General features: G+C 46.1%; 1 protein-coding gene across 3 annotated transcripts; it reads right to left on the bottom strand.

The window, feature by feature from the left end:
* Positions 1-2,799: 2,799 nt before the first annotated feature.
* Positions 2,800-18,538, bottom strand: LOC142917135 (heterogeneous nuclear ribonucleoprotein L-like). Of its 3 annotated transcripts, none has more exons than XM_076061836.1 (12): positions 18,200-18,538; positions 13,168-13,383; positions 12,701-12,786; positions 12,473-12,569; positions 10,966-11,035; positions 7,693-7,779; positions 6,949-7,205; positions 6,472-6,593; positions 5,592-5,793; positions 4,927-4,984; positions 4,001-4,096; positions 2,800-3,545 (listed from the first exon to the last, which is right to left on the bottom strand). In XM_076061836.1, the coding sequence occupies exons 1-12, from the start codon at positions 18,452-18,454 to the stop codon at positions 3,490-3,492; spliced, it is 1,602 nt and encodes a 533-aa protein (XP_075917951.1). In that variant the 5' UTR covers positions 18,455-18,538; the 3' UTR covers positions 2,800-3,489. The 3 variants fall into 3 exon arrangements, with proteins under 3 accessions (XP_075917951.1, XP_075917952.1, XP_075917953.1); XM_076061837.1 differs by having other exon boundaries at positions 18,230-18,532; XM_076061838.1 differs by lacking the exons at positions 2,800-3,545; positions 6,472-6,593 and having other exon boundaries at positions 4,011-4,096; positions 18,200-18,535.
* Positions 18,539-18,774: the final 236 nt, after the last annotated feature.

The following is an 18,774-nucleotide window of genomic DNA, read 5'->3' as shown; positions in this document are numbered from 1 at the left end:
AGTCACTCATTCACTCAGTCACTCACCTAGCTAACCATACAGACACTTAGTCATTCAGTCACTCATCTAGCCACCCAGACACTCACCTAGCCACCCACACAGTCACTCATTCACGCAGTCACTCACCTAGCCACCCACATAGACAGTCACTCATTCACTCACCTAGCCACACAGTCACTCACCTAGCCACCCACACACTCAGTCACTCACCTAGCCACACACACAGTCACTCACCTAGCCACCCACACACTCAGTCACTCACTCACCTAGCCACACACACAGTCACTCACTCACCTAGCCACCCACAGTCACTCACTCACCTAGCCACCCACACACTCAGTCACTCATTCACTCACTCACCTAGCCACCCACACACTCAGTCACTCACTCACCTAGCCACCCACACACTCACTCATTCACTCACTCACCTAGCTACCCACACAGTCACTCACTCACCTAGCCACCCACACAGTCACCTAGCCACGCACACAGTCACTCACTCACCTAGCCACCCACACACGCACTCACTCACCTAGCCACCCACACAGTCACTCACCTAGCCACCCACACAGTCACCCACTCACCTAGCCACCCACACACTCAGTCACTCACTCACCTAGCCACCCACACAGACACAGTCACTCACCTAGCCACCCACACACTCAGTCACTCACTCACCTAGCCACCCACACACTCAGTCACTCACTCACCTAGCCACCCACACAGACACAGTCACTCACCTAGCCACCCACACAGACACTCAAGTCACTCATTCACTCACTCACCTAGCCACCCACACATTCAGTCACTCACTCACCTAGCCACCTACACAGACACACACTCACCTACGCACCCACACAGACACTGTCACTCATTCACTCACCTAGCCACCCACACAGTCACTCACTCACCTAGCCACCCACAGTCACTCATTCACTCACCTAGCCACCCACACACTCAGTCACTCACCTAGCCACCCACACACTCAGTCACTCATTCATCTAGCCACCCACACACTCATTCACACACTCACCTACCCACCCACACACTCAGTCACTCATTCACTCAGTCACTCACTTAGCCACCCACAAAGACACTCATTCACTCAGTCACTCACCTAGCCACCTACAGACAGTCACTTATTCACTCAGTGACTCACCTAGCCACCCACACAGTCACTCACCTAGCCACCCACACACTCACTCACCTAGCCACCCACACACTCACTCATTCACTCAGTCACTCACTTAGCCACCCACACAGACACTTAGTCACTCATTCAGTCACTCACCTAGCCACCCACAGTCACTCACCTAGCCACCCACACAGTCACTCATTCACGCACTCACCTAGCCACCCACACAGTCACTCATTCACTCACCTAGCCACCCACACACTCAGTCACTCATTCACTCAGTCACTCATCTAGACACTCACACAGTCACTCATTCACTCAGTCACTCACCTAGCCACCCACACACTCAGTCACTCATTCACTCAGTCACTCACCTAGCCACCCACACAGTCACTCTTTCACTCAGTCACTCACCTAGCCAACCACACAGACACTTAGTCATTCAGTCACTCATCTAGCCACCCAGACACTCACCAAGCCACCCACACACTCATTCACGCAGTCACTCACCTAGCCACCCACATAGACAGTCACTCATTCACTCACCTAGCCACCTACAGACACAGTCACTTATTCACTCAGTGACTCACCTAGCCACCCACACAGTCACTCACCTAGCCACCCACACACTGACTCACCTAGCCACCCACACACTCACTCATTCACTCACTTAGCCACCCACACAGACACTTAGTCACTCATTCAGTCACTCACCTAGCCACCCACAGTCACTCACCTAGCCACCCACACAGTCACTCATTCACTCACCTAGCCACCCACACAAGTCACTCATTCACTCACTCACCTAGCCACCCACACACTCGTCACTCAGTCACTCACCTAGCCACCCACACAGTCACTCATTCACTCACCTAGCCACCCACACACTCAGTCACCTAGCCACCCACACACTCAGTCACTCATTCACTCAGTCACTCACCTAGCCAACCATACAGACACTTAGTCATTCAGTCACTCATCTAGCCACTCAGACACTCACCTAGCCACCCACACAGTCACTCATTCACGCAGTCACTCACCTAGCCACCCACATAGACAGTCACTCATTCACTCACCTAGCCACACAGTCACTCACCTAGCCACCCACACACTCAGTCACTCACCTAGCCACACACACAGTCACTCACCTAGCCACCCACACACTCAGTCACTCACTCACCTAGCCACACACACAGTCACTCATTCACTGTCACTCACTTAGCCACCCACACACTCAGTCACTCACCTAGCCACCCACACACTCAGTCACTCATTCACTCACCTAGCCATCCATACAGACACTTAGTCATTCAGTCACTCACCTAGCCACCCAGACACTCACCTAGCCACCCACACAGTCACTCATTCACGCAGTCACTCACCTAGCCACCCACATAGACAGTCACTCATTCACTCAGTCACTCACCTAGCCACACACAGTCACTCACCTAGCCACCCACACACTCAGTCACTCCCTAGCCACACACACAGTCACTCACCTAGCCACCCACACACTCAGTCACTCACCTAGCCACACACACAGTCACTCACCTAGCCACCCACACACTCAGTCACTCATTCACTCAGTCACTCACCTACCCTATGCCCAACTTCCTTCATGTCTCCACGCTCATGTTCAATCGATTCCAGTTCGATGTCAAACATGCATCTCTCCATGCTTTTATTTTCAAACACGGTTCTATTTTCTCTTGGGGTTTATATTTGCAAGCGTATTAACCTGCTAAATACACGCACTGTACAGAATGCCAACCCATGTTTTTCAATGGGATTTTCAATGAGTCGGGGTATATTTTTACCAGCCCCCCCCCAAAAGGGTCTCTTTGGCATTTATTTCAGAGCTCTCCGTTATGAAATTAAATGGGCAATATTAGTGCCATGGGCTACAGCAAGAAAGGAGCATCACTCGTGGTGGGAGCAAAAACTTTGGCTATGAGCAAGTTGAGAACCCCCCCAAATTGTAAATTAATTGGAGCCGCTAAAGTTACGGCACCCGAGGACTGCCAAGTGAAATCTGGTTTGGGGCTCATGGACAAAATAGCAATGCACACGGCAGACAAACTCGGCAGGTTAAGGAGACTAATCATAATTATTTTAATTTCAACATTCTTCATTTCCACTGCGACCTTTAAAATCTTTCGGTGCAGTCAATATAGAAATCTAAATTAATCCTCCAAAAAATGACAACTAAAATGTAAACGCGTCAAATTGCACTTTCGACCTATACCCACGGTTAACTTTCAACAAGAGTGATGGGACATTCACAAATAATACACAAAGTGACAATGATGTTGACACCGACGTTCAATACGGCATGAAACATGTTGAGTTGTCTTCTATGAAGACTGGGCAGTGGAGAAGCACAGTTTGAGGGTGTAGAGGTATGGAACATCTGAGAAAATAAAAACAGGGGAGCCACATGACGTCTTCACTGGAGCACACAAAAACTTAAAACAATGAAGCGATTCTTAGGAGGGTCTTTGTTGATGTTAACAAACTCGTTCAGGGAGCTAAGATAACGTTGAGTTGTGATAAGTGAAAGTGCTTGGCTATGTCAACTTTCAATTCCATTCTGTATATGCAAACAACAACGAAATCCAAATCGCCCATAAATAACAACCTGTTAATATATAATACAACAATCTACAACTGCTTTCGCTTCCTGCAATTTCACCCAAGGCTGCTAGGCAGCCAGTGTACACAGATGGTGCTATGGTAATAACAAGCGCCCCCCCCAAATCTGAACATTAGGTGCTCAACAGAGCGTACGACCAAAGATTTGCCGATAATGCAGCACCGCTTCAATGTCATCGCACCAACACAAATGGCCAACACCCCACAACTTACTTGCGTTCTTCAGGGGGTGATGGTTAATGCACGCCAGAGCCTCCATGGCATCGTTCTTGGTCTCCCACTCCATCAGGCCGGACACGCTCCTATCGGCTGGACACGTGGACGGACCGTCGCTCATAGAGTAATTTGGGTCGTGTAAAACGCAACACCCTTCGCCATTTTGATTTAAAGCTTTCGTGACTGCAGGGATTCATATTCTTGGTTCTTTCGGTAAAGTCACCACCACGTAGAAGGGAAACAATAAAATAATAAAAATATAAAACAATAAAATTCTCACGACGTTTCGACTGCAACACAAGCAATCATCATCAGGTGTGAAAACCACAGCAAGAACATTTTAAAAAAGTGGCGGTTATTTTTAACGTTAGCACCACGGAGAGCGATTTGGCAGTTGTTCAGATGGACGAGTCCATCTATGTTCTGAAAAGAGGAGGGGGGAGACGAAAATAATGGATGCGGTCTGAAAGCCACCGTAAGCGTGAACAATCAATTAAGACCCGAAATGGTTTATCAAATCCTTCCAATGGTTGCTAAGCCAGAATCCATCTTCTCGGTTGAAATTGTCTGTGTTTGTATATATTTATTATTTTGTTGTTTCCCTTCTACGTGACTTTACCTAAAGAAGCCGTGTTTAAAGGGTGGTGTCAGTCGTCGGTGAATTTCTGCAGCAGGAAGGCTTCAGTCCGATGCCTTGGCTACGCTAACACGCTTCAGTCAGCTTGGGCGCGAGTGAATAGCAAGGACTGCTCTCGGGAGAGAATTTCTCACAGGGTTTCTTGAGCATGGCCTCATAGCACACGTTGCAGATCATCTGGTGTCGTGCTGTAAATCAAGCGACGATTGCATGGAGAATACAGTACACGATTTATTCTGTGCCATGACACGTAAGATAAATAATAAACATACTTTGCGGGACTTACTTTTTCCAGAAAACACTTTGAAAGAGCGGGGCCTCGCAATCGACATTTCGTCGCACAGCTGCGGGGACAGAACGGGCGGCGTTCACGTTATAGTTGGTAACAGTTAACGTGCACCGGTAAAGCATTCGGGAGATGTCATTTTAATTGCAGGCACAAATCCCGTTGTCCATTTTTTAATTTACATTCGCCAGCTTTGGAGCAGTCTTTCAAAGTGCTCAGATTATTGTGAACACCAAGCATAGACTCAGGGGGAATGCAACCATTTGCAGAAACAATGTCCAAAGACTGAAATGTAAACCTTTCGAATACGAATATGAATCGTAATGTATTAAACAGGACAAATTAACGCGAGGTGTTGTCTAGTCTGTAACAAAAAAGTCCCTTTGGAACATCGACTGCATTATTTATACATCTTATGTTTTAACCGCTGAAAGGAAACTACATTACACCATTTTACATTTGTCCCGTCACAGGAAACGTGTCATTGGCCACCACAAACTCCACAACATCAATAGGCTCATCTTAAAACCCCACGATTGTTTCATGTGCAAAATTTGGACTTGAATATTTATAAAAGCTTCACCTGGGAAAACTTTTAAAGAAACCGAACGCGCTCCCCTTCTGCGCTGCTGGCAGCAGGCTGAAGGGGCGGCGGGGGCACGAACCTGCGCGAACATCTCGGCCGTGATGTCCGTGGGCGCGTTGAAGAAGTGCAGCACCGCGGTGGGACGCTGGTTGCGGTTCTTCGCCGCCTTCTCGCTGTCGGCGTAGCGGTGGTTGTGAGAACCTGCGTAGTCCCTGTAGCTGTCGGTGCCGTCCGGCAGCTCGAACGCCTGGCCCGGCACAATCGACCGCTGCCTCGACACGCTGCCGAGACGAGGGCGGAAGGGAGGGAATAGCGCGAAGAAACTGTTTTTAGTTTTTATTTTATCACGTTCCAAATTTCACGTGCTCTTTGGTTCGATTCGGTAAAGTCACGTGGGTAAAAAATAAAATAACAAAAAATCACGACGTTTCGGCCACAACACAAGTGGCCTTCATCAGGTGAAGGGACCGGACTGTCCAGAGGACAGCGTTGGAGTGAAGACAGCAAGCCCAGGTCGCGTCCTTTAAGCTTGTGATCGCGGCATCTTTTGAGGAAGGTCAGCGTCTCGATGAGCTTTGACTTCTTGTCCCGTTGTCTGTTGAAAACTCTAACAGATAGGTGAAAGCCCTCCCCATAGAGCTTCAAATCTAGAATCCAAATTTCACGTTCGCTATTTCAATAAAGGCCCTCCCCGTAAAGCTTCAAATCTAGAATCTAAATTTCATGTTCGCCACTTCAATAAAGGCTCTGGACAGCAAGTCACCGGGGTCCTCGTGAGCTGTGACGAGTGTTTCGTTCACGGTATTCATCAGCTCTCTTTTTCACCGTCCTAAAATTTAGTCACTTGCACTAAATATTTACTAAAGTTGTCTTCTCTAAATGGAAAGCAGTATCCAATTACATTAACAGGATATGACGAGTTACATTTACCAATTTAACACGGGAACAAAAAGGCTCACCAGAGGTTGATTTTATTTCCAAAGATCTGAGACATATTGAGGTGAAAAACCGCCCTGTGCACGGCGTACTGATCTCCCATCTCGACCATGGCGGCTCCCGGCTTGCTCTTCAGGAACTTAACCTACAAAAATAACAACCCGTAAGACCGTTCAGCATCGCGCAAACTTGCACGAAAATATCTACAAGTTTCGTTGTAACGCATTGTTGAAATGTGAAGTGTTGGCCGAGGGGCCATTAGAAAACATGCACAAAGAACACTTCGCATTGGGTACATTTTTGTAAAGAAAATGACCAAATGTGTATGTTGTCAATCGGTGAACAAATTTGGTCGTGTGAATCTCCCACTTTATATAACACGATCAGCGCATGACGTGCACCACACGCGTGCGTACGCATTGCACCGCGGTTGAACCTTTGGAAGAAAAAAAACAGGGACTCATTTCAAAGCAGGTGCGCGCAACACCCAGCGAAGGCACCTTCTCCACGTCGCCGAAGAGGCAGAGGATGTTAAACACGCGGTCGCAGTTGAAGCGTTCGGCGTCCAAGTCGTACACAATGAGGACCTTGTTGTCGGCCTGCTGGTTCATCATGGCTTGCACGTGCTGGCCCTGGGTACCACCCTGGGGCCCAACCTGGTTGCCCATGCCTACTCCCATGCCCATTCCTCCCCCACCGCCCATGCCGTCGCGGCCAGATCCGTAGTCGACGCCCGGTGGTGGTGGCTGCTGGTGGCCTGTGACGCAAACACACAAGAGGGGGAAACGCATAGTGAACTAGCTGAAACTCTCTAAACTTCTCTGAAAAACAGATTTATGACAACCATCATCTTACACACGTGTGCCCTTTCCTATAAGGTCAGGTAACCCAGGAATCACCACTCTACTCCTTGGAGACACTGGAAAACATTGGTCCAGAAGACTCAGTTGCCTAGGGAATAGACTAAACTAGTTTTTATTTTAGGTTGAGGGCCACCAAGCTAGAGCTATTATTCAGCATAGCTTGTTTTAAATACCCAATACATCTGATAGCTATTGGAAATATCGTCTCTTAAAACACAAAGCAACTCATACGTTGCAATTGTTAATCGCAAAAAAAGGTTTTTAGGATGCACCTTAACACTAATTCCAAATAAGAAATGTTCTCAACAGGCAGCAGGTTCTTTCAATCTGACAGCAAGCTGAAGGAAACCGAAATTATAGCATTCGCAACAAGGGGATTACCTCCACAGTCGCCACCACCGCAAGCGTGTGCTTTGGGATGGTCGCCAAGGAGAGACGTTTGCTTCGCTGGCATCATTGCATTGTCCTCTGAAAACAACAAAAAAACGATCACCAAATTCACCCACGGGAAACATAAGCGCTCATTGCTGCACAAAATAAGGACAATCCAAAAAATGCATTCTGCACCCAGATCATTCACATGACCAACACATTAAGAAATTCCGGGCACACTCCACACGGGGGTGCGCTGCGTCTGTCGATAAAAACAATTGGCGGTATTTTTAAAATGCAGATTTCACATGGCGCAACATAAATAACGAGCACCATACAAAATACAGCGCGTAAAGAAACGCTCATCGCAAGAAGAAGAAAAAACAAAATTTATTGGAGGTGTACAGATGCACGCGACAAATTGTTCCGAGGTGCGGCGTCAGCGAGTGTCCGTGGTTGCCGCCTGCGATGCCCGCTCGTTTCTTACCCAGTCTACGCTTCGACGGGAACACAAAGTTGCCCAGAGTCGGGCGGCGGCTGACGACCCATCGCGAGGAGGATGCAACAGAAAGGCCGGCGCCTTCTTTCCTGCGCCAACAGCAGTCACGCTCGGCACAAATGGACCCCCCCGCGTTGTCCGTGCCACCGCACCTCTCGCTCTCCGGCGACCCTTTTTGGTTTGGGGCTTAAAATTGGGACGCTTGAAGTGGGCGACGGGGCCTTACGAACCTTTAAAATGAAAAAGATCGCCGCTTATAAACCGATGCGAAATGCGTTGTGTCTGGCATCAGCAATGTCAAAAGCCTCGTTTGCAAACAAAACTTTAGCAAGGCAGTCTAAACGTACGAGCGTGGAGGTAAATTCTCACCAACGGAGCGATTTTAAGCCCCAAACGCATCGGCACGCGTTCCGTTTGGCTTATTTCCAAGTCCCGTTCGCGGTGAATGCGGGCTTTCGTCGCTCCCGGCTTCTTCGCGGCGGTTCTGGTGCTTTGCCGGTCTGTCAGCGCCGTGTCCCCCGGTGCCTGCGGCTGGACGTGGGTTATCCGATGGCCTCTGCCAAGCGGCACGTGGCGGTTGCGGTGCAGCGGACGCGGCGTGCTGCGCTGCAGGCGTGGGGGGCGCGGGTCGGCCGTGCGTGTCACAGCGGCGGCGGCGTGTTGGTTGCTTGGTCCCCGGTGCCTCCCAAGTGCCGACGAGGATGTCGCCAATGTCGCCGTTCGTGTCGTCGCCGTTCACGTCGGTGGCTGTTGGCTGCCGGGCGCTTTATTGCTCGTGTGTTGCTTGAAAATTGCCTCCGTGTGCTTCTGTGTGCGGCAATGCTCGCAGATGCTCCTTGTAGCGTTGATGTTGGGAGTGAGGAAAATACTCTTCGAAGCGTTTACGGAAATTTGGCGATTAAATCAAACCGCACCGTGTCCCTGAAGCTCCCTTGATAAAGTGGCGAGACTTACCTCTTCGGAAACTAATATCTGTGCGTACACACAATGTACTCGGGACAAAGATACCATTTTCCTGTTCAGGCTCAATCGTACCAAATTAAAAGGGTTACTTTATAATAAGTGATATTTTCAATCGTAAATATCGGCTTTTCTGACATCCTCTAAGCTTCTCCGCTTAGTATCCAGACACCACATAATGCAGTCAAGGTTTCTCAACCCTACAAAATATAAAAACGCAACGTGCAATGTCCACCTCAAATATGCCAGTGAAAGTTGGCACCTACTTCTGATCCAACAGACACACACCCTGGTAAATCTAAATATAAAAGTAAAACCTTGGATTGCGAGTAACTTGGTCTGCAAGTGTTTTGCAAGACGAGCTAAAATTTGTAAATAAATATTAACTTGATAAACGAGCGAGGTCTTGCAATACGAGCAGTGTACGTGTAGACACACTTTGTACTGCCGTGAGTCACGTGATCACACAACTGATAGACGAGTGCTTTGATGTACGAGCGCTTTGGATTACAAACACGTTCCCGGAACGAATTATGCTCGCAATGCAAGGTTTTACACTGTAGTGTAAAAATGCCCAGCCTTGATACACCCCGAACAACCGAGTACCCGCCCATGGGCCACATGCACTTGACGTTGGGAAAATCTTCAAAGCTGATCAAAATCTAAAACGCCACCAACTTAATGGCAATGTCTATCGCATGTCCAGTACCAGGGCAACAGCTTTAATGGTAACAAAAAAATTAATCCAATGGATTATTGAACACTCCAGCAGCCACATGCCTCCTTGTGAATCCTGTTCTTCACAACATTCACTTAAACTGCCACATTGTTGTGAAGGGTTAACTAGAAAAACAAAGTACACGGGCAGGAGTTTAAAACCAATCTGCCCAGAGTAAACTACGCAAGCTTAGCATGGGCTAAAAAAACACAAAGATTATTTAGTTATATGTTGCGCTAGCTGTTACTACCCGGCCGCCTTTGTCTCCCCACTGGCGATGTTCACACACCACAGCAGTTACTCGTTTGAGGCTGAGTCGACCTAGGGGAGGCCCAGGACCGGTTAAAATAATCGTCACCGGTGGTGGCGGTGAGCGGGAATCGAACTTGGGTCGCCGGGTTCGTAGCGCAGCGTAGCGCTAACCGCTACACTACGGGTCACGTGACAGATTTGACGTCACAGCTCACTTGCCGTGCAAAAAATAAATGCATTATCGAGCTCCCCCCCCCCCAAAAAACAAAAGTGTATTTGTGTAATGTTTGCACGGTGTACAGTCTGGAAAGTACCCACATGGCAAATTTCCAGTTTGTTGCATGTCGGGAAGTACGCTAAACATTTTGAACAGACACACATATTCACAACTTTGCCTTTTATATATGGAGAAGATAGGTATAAACGAAAATAACCTTGACCAGCTCTACACAATTGCAGTGATTGCATGATTGATACAAAAGAGGGGAATGGCGTTTCAAATAACTTCCTGTGACAACGACCAAGTTCTGTAGATTGTAAACAGTACACCAATGTGCTTCAAGACAACCAAGTGTCTGCAGGTGTGACATTTTTCTGCAACCAAAATCTCAAGTGCAGAAGCTGCATTATCCTCTTGAGAACACTCCAAACTTCCCCCTCTACTTGGCCACTGATCTTCAAGTATAACACGGCAAAGCCGGCCGCGTACAGAAATAGTCAATGCCTGTTTCATCACGCCGTGCACACCCCCCACCCCTTGCGTTAAAAACGTCACCCCCCCCCACACACCGAGGGCTCACCACCACCAGCTGTCGAGAGAGCGCGGCTCTGATATGCTCGATATTGGTCTTACCTTGCTTGAGGCCAGGGTTGGTGAAGTCCCAGGTCTCAGAGTCATTTTTAAACACATTCAGACGCATCGCCTGTAAAGAGGACACAGCAGGGGGAAAAGATAAACATTATTCGTGGCCAGCATGTAGGGCATAGATGCTGGGAAAAAAAATTATATAACTTTAGAACCTTCTTTGGTTCTTTCGGTAAAGTCTCCACGTAGAATGAGGATAAAAAAATAAAATAAAACAATGAAATTCTCACGACGTTTCGGCCACAACACAAGTGGCCTTCTTCAGGTGAAAGGAACAAACCTGTCGTCCCGACCTTGTGTTGTGGCCGAAACGTCGTGATAATTTTATTGTTTTATTTTATTATTTTATTCTCATTCTACGTGGTGACTTTACCGAAAGAACCAAAGAAGATTAATCCTTGCAGTCACGAAAGCTTTAAATCGAAACTTTAGAACCATTTAAAATTTACAAGCATAATTATTAAGCGGTCATTACCCCCGAGACAATTACGGCATGCAACTTGCGGTGAAGCCGAGGTACTTAACGCAACCCTTAACCTCCTGGGAGATGAATGAATAAGAGCTGCCACACGTAGGAAGTCAACGGGAAGCTAAACTTTCGCGCCGTACGTAGCAAAAGCGTGCTTATCGGAGTTGTAGGAAAACAGTGGCCTTCTGCCACCGGTTTTTTGTTTAAGATCAAGTGTTGATTATCCCTCTTCGTTAGAACAAGCTCCCTTCGTGTTTGCAGATAAAATCGCTATCCCTCGGTGACCTATTTAAATTCCAAACTTGTTTAATCGCACATAAGTTTGGCATGCTCTGCCTAACTCGGTATTATTTATTCGCGGTGTTCCTCGTGTACTGTAAAGCGTTAGCCTTGATCGTATACCTCAAAAATGTTGAAGTGCCATAACCCCGTTATGAAAATGATGCATTCGTTATTACTGTTCAGTAATTTTATTTCCTGCTAACAATGTAACATCTCCCCTCAGGTACTCTGCAGGTCTCGCAAAGCAGCCTATGGCTGAATGCTAATCACCCGTCACCAAATAAAATTGAATTAAAAACCAACTCTACCCTTCCCACTGGATGCGAATTTTCCACTAACTGGCTCAGGGCACTGGCTCAGATGAGAACCACGCTCACACGGTAATATCAATTGGGAAAAGTTTGACTTTAGACAACGGCAAGGATGCCCGTCATGCACAATGGGTTGTTGTAGGTTGTGGGGCTGTGTGGTGGGCAGCTGTAAAATCCATTGGGTGCATTGTATTTCTATGCTGCCACAATATATGCTACACTCCTTTACCCCGCACACAAGTCAAATAACCCCCACAACAGGCATCGAGTGCGGAAGCCCTCATCTAGCAATGAATTGCCGTGTGTATTCAGCATTATTTGCTCACCAAAGTGGTCAATTCAGAATATTAAATGAAATCTTTGGTCTGCGGGTGAAAAAACCCAGGTTGTGGTGCACACACTTGTGAATGTACAAAGTATCGGTTGTACTTGCCCTCGCATACTCCACTATAAGAGTACAGCAGCCCGAATAGATGTCCGCTCCATTCAGAGATGAGTTCGCTCTCTCGGCGCTCTCAACCGAAACAAACGTGGCCAAAAATTAAGGAAAACACGACCATTTCATTTTAAAAACAATACATTTAGCATCTCCAAAATAACACGTAAAATTACGTGAATGGCGGACATATCGTTACGGTTATGCATCTCGTTGAAAGGATATTCCACAAAGGCCTGCAGGCCATTCTTCCTGAAGATCACAATGCGTTGCAGAGGCCCAAATGGTTTGCAAATGTTGTAAAGCACATCCTGCAGGACCACATGGAGCACACAAACGCAGCGAGGTGATTTTGCACGCATTACCAAGTAAATTTGAAAAGCTTTTTTTCCAGTGAATTTTTAAGATCGAGCCATACAGGACATCAACGCTTTCCAAAATCAACATTAGGTCTATATATTGTTTTTTATTCAATGCCATTGGTAGACTTCAAAGCACAAACAAAAAACACGACTTCAATTGCCTCAAATGAACCAAAGGATCAATGTAATTTCCTTAGCAAAGCCATTCACTGTAATCCAAAACGGACATAATTTCACTCGTATAAATGAAACACGCGCGTGTGTGCATGGCACACCCGACAAACTATTCACACATTAATGTCCAGCTGCTGTAAGTGTAACAATGCCCACCGTGGTGATGGGGTAGATGGGGTTGAGAATGGTGAAGAGCAGGATGTGGTTGCTGTTGCCGTTGTCCCCCGGGACGCCAGGGCGCCAAAGCTTCTGGCTGGTAGAGAAGTGAAAGTAGGCCGGCTGCCCGCACACGTAGACGGAGCCCTTGGACGAGTAGTCGACGCAGCTGCGGGAGCTCTCCGGGTCTTCAAACTCCACCAGCGCCTGCCGCGTCTTGGGTATCATCACCACGTACAAACGAGTGCCGTTATTCAAAGATGTGGCCGACTTTAAAACGCGTGCCTGTTGTTGTTAATTTTAACCACGAGGTTGGTCTGCTCCAAGTCACCTCATTTGATCTCAAGAAATGTTTCAATGCATGCAACGGAGTGGAGACTGGTTGGATGCAGGTTAGATGCCACGTCCCATTTCAGTTTGGCAGTGTAGTACGTTGGAATTGAATGTACTGTAAGAATATAATTATATTTTGATTTAAAGCTTTCGTGACTGCAGTAATTCATATTCTTAGTTTTTTCGGTAAAGTCACGTTGAAGAGAAACAACAAAATAACAAAACATATAAAACAATAAAAAATTCTCACGACGTTTCGACCATAACTCAAACGGTCATCATCAGGTGTGTCGGTTTGCATACATTTATTTTTAAAACGGCACATTTATTTATTTATATATATAAAAAAACGTTGGCGTCACGCGCAGCGATTGGCAGTTTGCCCAGGACTAGTCCATCTATTTTTTTTTTTAAAAGAGGAGGGGGGAGACGAAATTTTTTATAATGTATGCTGTCTGAAAGCCACTGTAAGCGTGAACAATCAATCAAGAACTGAAATGATTTATCAAATCTTTCCAATGATTGCTAAGATAGAATCCATCTTCTCGGTTGAAATTGTCTCTGTGCTTGTATATGTGGATAGCCTCATGAATAAATAAATGTACCGTTTTAAAAATAAATTTATGCAAACCGACACACCTGATGATGACCGTTTGAGTTATGGTCGAAACGTCGTGAGAATTTTTTATTGTTTTATATATTTTGTTATTTTGTTGTTTCTCTTCAACGTGACTTTACCGAAAAAACTAAGAATATGAATATAATTATATTTAAAATACATCTTGAGGGTAATGTAGTCTTCTTCTGTCGATGTATCACCTGACAAACGAAGCCTCTTCAAACGTACATAAACAAGGTACGTGTGTGCACCATTTCAATACGAGATATTAATTTTTAACACGGTTACTAATCACAGTTGAACGTGTGCTGCTTTTGTCAGACGGCACAACAAAAGCAGCAGCGGCACTTTAATTCGGAGGGAATTCGTGACTTGGGGAAATTGAAGAACAAACGGTTTTTGTTTCCATTTAAAGCTTTCGTGACTGCAAGGATTCATCTTCTTTGGTTCTTTCGGTATAGTCGCGTAGAATGAGAATAAAATAATAAATTAATTTAAAAACACAATTAAATTCTCACGACGTTTCGGCCACAACACAAGTCGCCTTCATCAGGTGAAGGGACGAGACTGTCCCATTTCAGTTTGGCAGTCTCGTCCCTTCACCTGATGAAGGCCACTTGTGTTGTGGCCCGAAACGTCGTGAGAATTTTATCGTGTTATTTTAATTTGTATTAATTTATTATTTTATTCTCATTCTACGCAGTGGTGACTTTACCGAAAGAACCCCAAAGAAGATGAAGTGGTTTTTGGTTGGTCACTTCAGGCTGGCAAGGCCCCGAGTAAGCCACGCACGGCGTCGCCGATCACGCCGTGACGTGGGCAACGCCGCGCCCTCTCGTCCGCCGCATAACGCGGCCACGACTTTTTATTTACGGAAGTGGTTCTTGAGCTTTAACCTGCAGCCTTGCCACCCCCCCTTTGGTTCTCAATATATATATATATTTTTTAAATGTACAATATTTATTAATTTAGAGGTTTGATGGAACAAAGTAGCGGTGCGTACGTGCCCGTGCTCAATGTGTTTCGATGGATTTACCTTGTTAAAAAATAATCTGGCACGTCTTGCACCCCCAGAAAGGGCATCTCCCACCCCGTGCTTAAGAACCATCGAGTATTTTCGTGTTATGCAATTTCTTGAGTTATTGAACCGAAAACCGGTAATACTCGAATTTCCAAGGTCTACGTTCACTCCACGTCCGCAAACACCACCACCACAACAATAATAACAATAATAATAACACCAATAACAATAATAATAACTATAATAACAACAATAATCTTTGTTTTTTTTCGGTAAAGTCACGTATAAATAAGAAATAATAAAATTACATAATAGCGCACGACGTTTCGGTTGCAACACAAGCAGCCATCATCAGGTACAGAAGAGCTAAATTTAAGAGAGAGGGGAAACACATAACCCCAGATGTATATACAGACACCCAAGTACGGGGGAACTAACACCGACACAATAGGGGACACAGAGAGAGAAGCATACCAAACAGACAAGAGTTTAGCAGAATTTGGAAACCAAATAAAGCAACACAGACGGTCGGTCAAAACACAATTAACGCAAAGCCTGGTTGATTACGTTATTTCAAAGATTGCTAAATTGCAAGTTAAGTATGAAATTTAAGATACAGACGGCACACACACATAGACATTCAAGTAGAGCGGACCAGCACAGGTACAAGCACACAGTGAAGTCGCCTTAAATAGGCAGAGAAGGCAAGGCTGAGAGGCAATGGGACATATTAGCATGAGAAGGCAAGGCTGAGAGACAATGGGACATTTTAGCATGAGGTATGCATAGAGCAAAGTGGAGCACGGCAGCAAACATTCGGAAGCACCAAGACCGACACACAGGCAGAGACAGCACAGAGAAACAAATCCAAGCACAGACACAAAGGCAGATACACAAGCAGAGACAACACACAGACAACACAAAGACAGACACAAAGATACAGACCTTATACCTCCCCGTAGAGGCGGTTTAAACTTGGTTCAAAGCTTTCGTGACTGCAGGAATTAATCTTTGGTGTTTTCGGTAAACAACAATAATAATAATACAGCTTCCTTCCCCATGCGGGCAACGGTCACCACCGACTGGTCACCTGACTAGGCCAAAGTACCGCACGGCCTCCACGAGGTCCGACTCGAGGGCTGTGTCTGAGAGTCCCCGCACGTGAACCACAGCCGACGGTGGGGGCTTGTGTGGGTCCTCAAACGTGTCCTGTGCACGTCGGCAAGGAAGCAAACTCAACACGACTATTGTGCAAAGCTGTTGTTTCCTCCTATACCGAGAAGACAGTTTTCAGTTTCATTTATTTGGTATAGCCCTGTGAGCCATTTGGCTCTTGAATCGGGTGCAACCGCAACAAACAAAAACATGAACAGGAAAAACATCTTAAAGTGACTTTGTGTGACTGTGCAAACAAAAAATCCAGGAAAAAACAGCAAAATAATCCTTGAAATAGCACCGTACACCAACGCTGTGTGCAAAAATCCCAGTGGGATGCAAGTCAAACAACAACAACAACCACAAGACAACTAAGATTAAAGCCATCAGTCTAACTCCGTACTACAACAAAACAATCATGGCCAAACCATAAAACTTTTTCAAAATCACCAAAATAAAGCCACGGCTAACATCGCCGGCAAGTGATATCGGAGCAGATGCAGACACTTGCATTAAAGGGCTTTTTAAATCTGCATCCGTTTGGCAAAAAATGGCCATAGCTCAGTGCCATCATTTCAGTAATCGCTAAGAACGTTCGCGAGTTTAACTTTCAATCTAAACGGCCCTCGAGTTACAAACTCTGGAACTCGCATCCCCCACCGCCAGGTGCGCTTTTGTAGACGCTGTAAAGTTTTATTCCGCAAAGTTTTTAATCACATTGGGGAGGGTCGAAGAGCTTCCCCACGACGCTATCGCGTGGGACATTTAACATATCGGTATTTTAACTTAATTAGTATTTTAACTTTTGATTTAAAGCTTTCGTGACTGCAGGGATTAATATTCTTGGTTCTTCCAGAAAAGTCACCACGTAGAAGGGAAACAATAAAATAATAAAAATATAAAACAATACAATTCTCACGACGTTTTGACTGCAACACAAGAAGCAATCATCATCAGGTGTGAAAACCACAGCAAGAAAATTTGAACAAAAGTGGCATTTTTTTTAACGTCAGCAGCACGGAGAGCGATTTGAGAGTTTGTTCAGATGGACCAGTCCATCTATGTTCTGAAAAGAGGGGGGAGACGAAAATAATGGATGCGGTCTGAAAGCCACCGTAAGCGTGAACAATTAAGACCCGAAATGGTTTATCAAATCCTTCCAATGATTGTTAAGCCAGAATCTATCTTCTCGGTTGAAATTGTCTCTGTGCTTGTATATGTGGATAGCCTCATGAACGAATTTCTCCTGGTAGGCAATGTTTTTATTCGTGGTCCGCCAGGAAGTGTCTGTGTTGTTGGCCTGACTGGATGTGCTTCACATAATGTTGTTTCAGGTTTGTTGAATTCTCGTCTCTCATCTTTTGCTGTATTTACCTCCGTGATTTGTTCTTGACACCTGATGAAGATCGCTTGCGTTGTGATCGAAACGTCGTGATTGTTTTTTGTTTTAATATAATTTTATTGTATTTCTACATACGTGACTTTACCGAAAAAAACAATGAGTAATGCTTTTATTGTTTCATATTTTTTTTATTATTTTAGTTCAGTGCAAAGAGAATACCCACCCTTAGAAGAGAAAACGCCGTATAAAAAAATTACACTGGAAATAGCCCAAAGTGTTAACGAACACGAAATCCACGTTTACCAAAACGCGTTTTACTGAACGTAAGCAGAGCCTAGCGATGCTGTGGTCCGCGTGGTCCATCCCCAACACCAACAACGAGAAGCTCTTCGCAACGGCACTGGAATCTGCGAGTTACAAAGCTGAACAATCACGTTAAATAATATAAACACGGCTGGTGGTGGTGGTGGCACGTCGCCTGAGTGAAGCCTCTGGCCCAGGCCTCACAACGAGGCTCTGGGCGAGGAGGAGTAAAATAAACATCTTCTCGTTATAAAAACACCTCGTCAAGTCGCTCGTCACTGACGCTCACCATCGCGCCCGCCTGGACGCGGTCGTTGCCTTCGCCATTGACTCCCAGGCGCTTGGCCGCGTGCCGGGCGGCGGAGGCGGCGGCGGTGGTCAACATCGTGATGGCGTGGAGCGCCGGAGGGAATCGATTCGCGATCCTGTCGCTCGAAAACGACGCCCGCGCGGATCGCCGAGCGTCAGCGGCAGCAGCGGGCGGCGGCGGCGGGGCGATTCCAACGCGTGACATCGATTCTCGGATCGATGTGGCCTCTGGCGATGTTCGCGCGGCTTGGTGTGACCCCACAGCCACTCGTCACGTGACGCCTCTCTCGGCCGACTGGGGCCGGCGACGGAGATCTGAAGCAGTCGTGGGCCTCCCCCTAGGTCGGACTCGGACTACATAATTAAATTTGATTAAATTTTTATAATATTAAATAAATAATAATAAATGATAAATAAAAATAATCAAATTTGATTATTGTAAAAGCATTATAAATAAATAAAAAAATCCAACAATCACATTTTATTACTTTTAAATAAGAATAAATAAAAACCACATTTTATTAT

The sequence above is a fragment of the Petromyzon marinus genome, unplaced genomic scaffold (genome assembly GCF_048934315.1).
Source record: "Petromyzon marinus isolate PM22_M1 ecotype Great Lakes invasive population unplaced genomic scaffold, UKy_Petmar_22M1.pri1.0 PM_G_Scaffold_42, whole genome shotgun sequence".
Taxonomy (NCBI): Eukaryota; Metazoa; Chordata; class Hyperoartia; order Petromyzontiformes; family Petromyzontidae; genus Petromyzon; species Petromyzon marinus.
Note: the sequence above shows the minus strand (reverse complement) of the source record. Positions and strands in the feature narration are given on the sequence as shown.

Bases quoted from the DNA above. Each gene is read 5' to 3' on its own strand.
- LOC142917135 (XM_076061836.1), bottom strand. From the start codon at position 18,454: ATGTCACGCGTTGGAATCGCCCCGCCGCCGCCGCCCGCTGCTGCCGCT. The intron at 4,985-5,591 runs GTTCGTGCCCCC...CTGTCCCCGCAG, and splicing joins CGGCCGAGATGTTCGCGCAG to CTGTGCGACGAAATGTCGAT. The intron at 3,546-4,000 runs GTAAGTTGTGGG...TTATTTTCTCAG, and splicing joins TCACCCCCTGAAGAACGCAA to ATGTTCCATACCTCTACACC.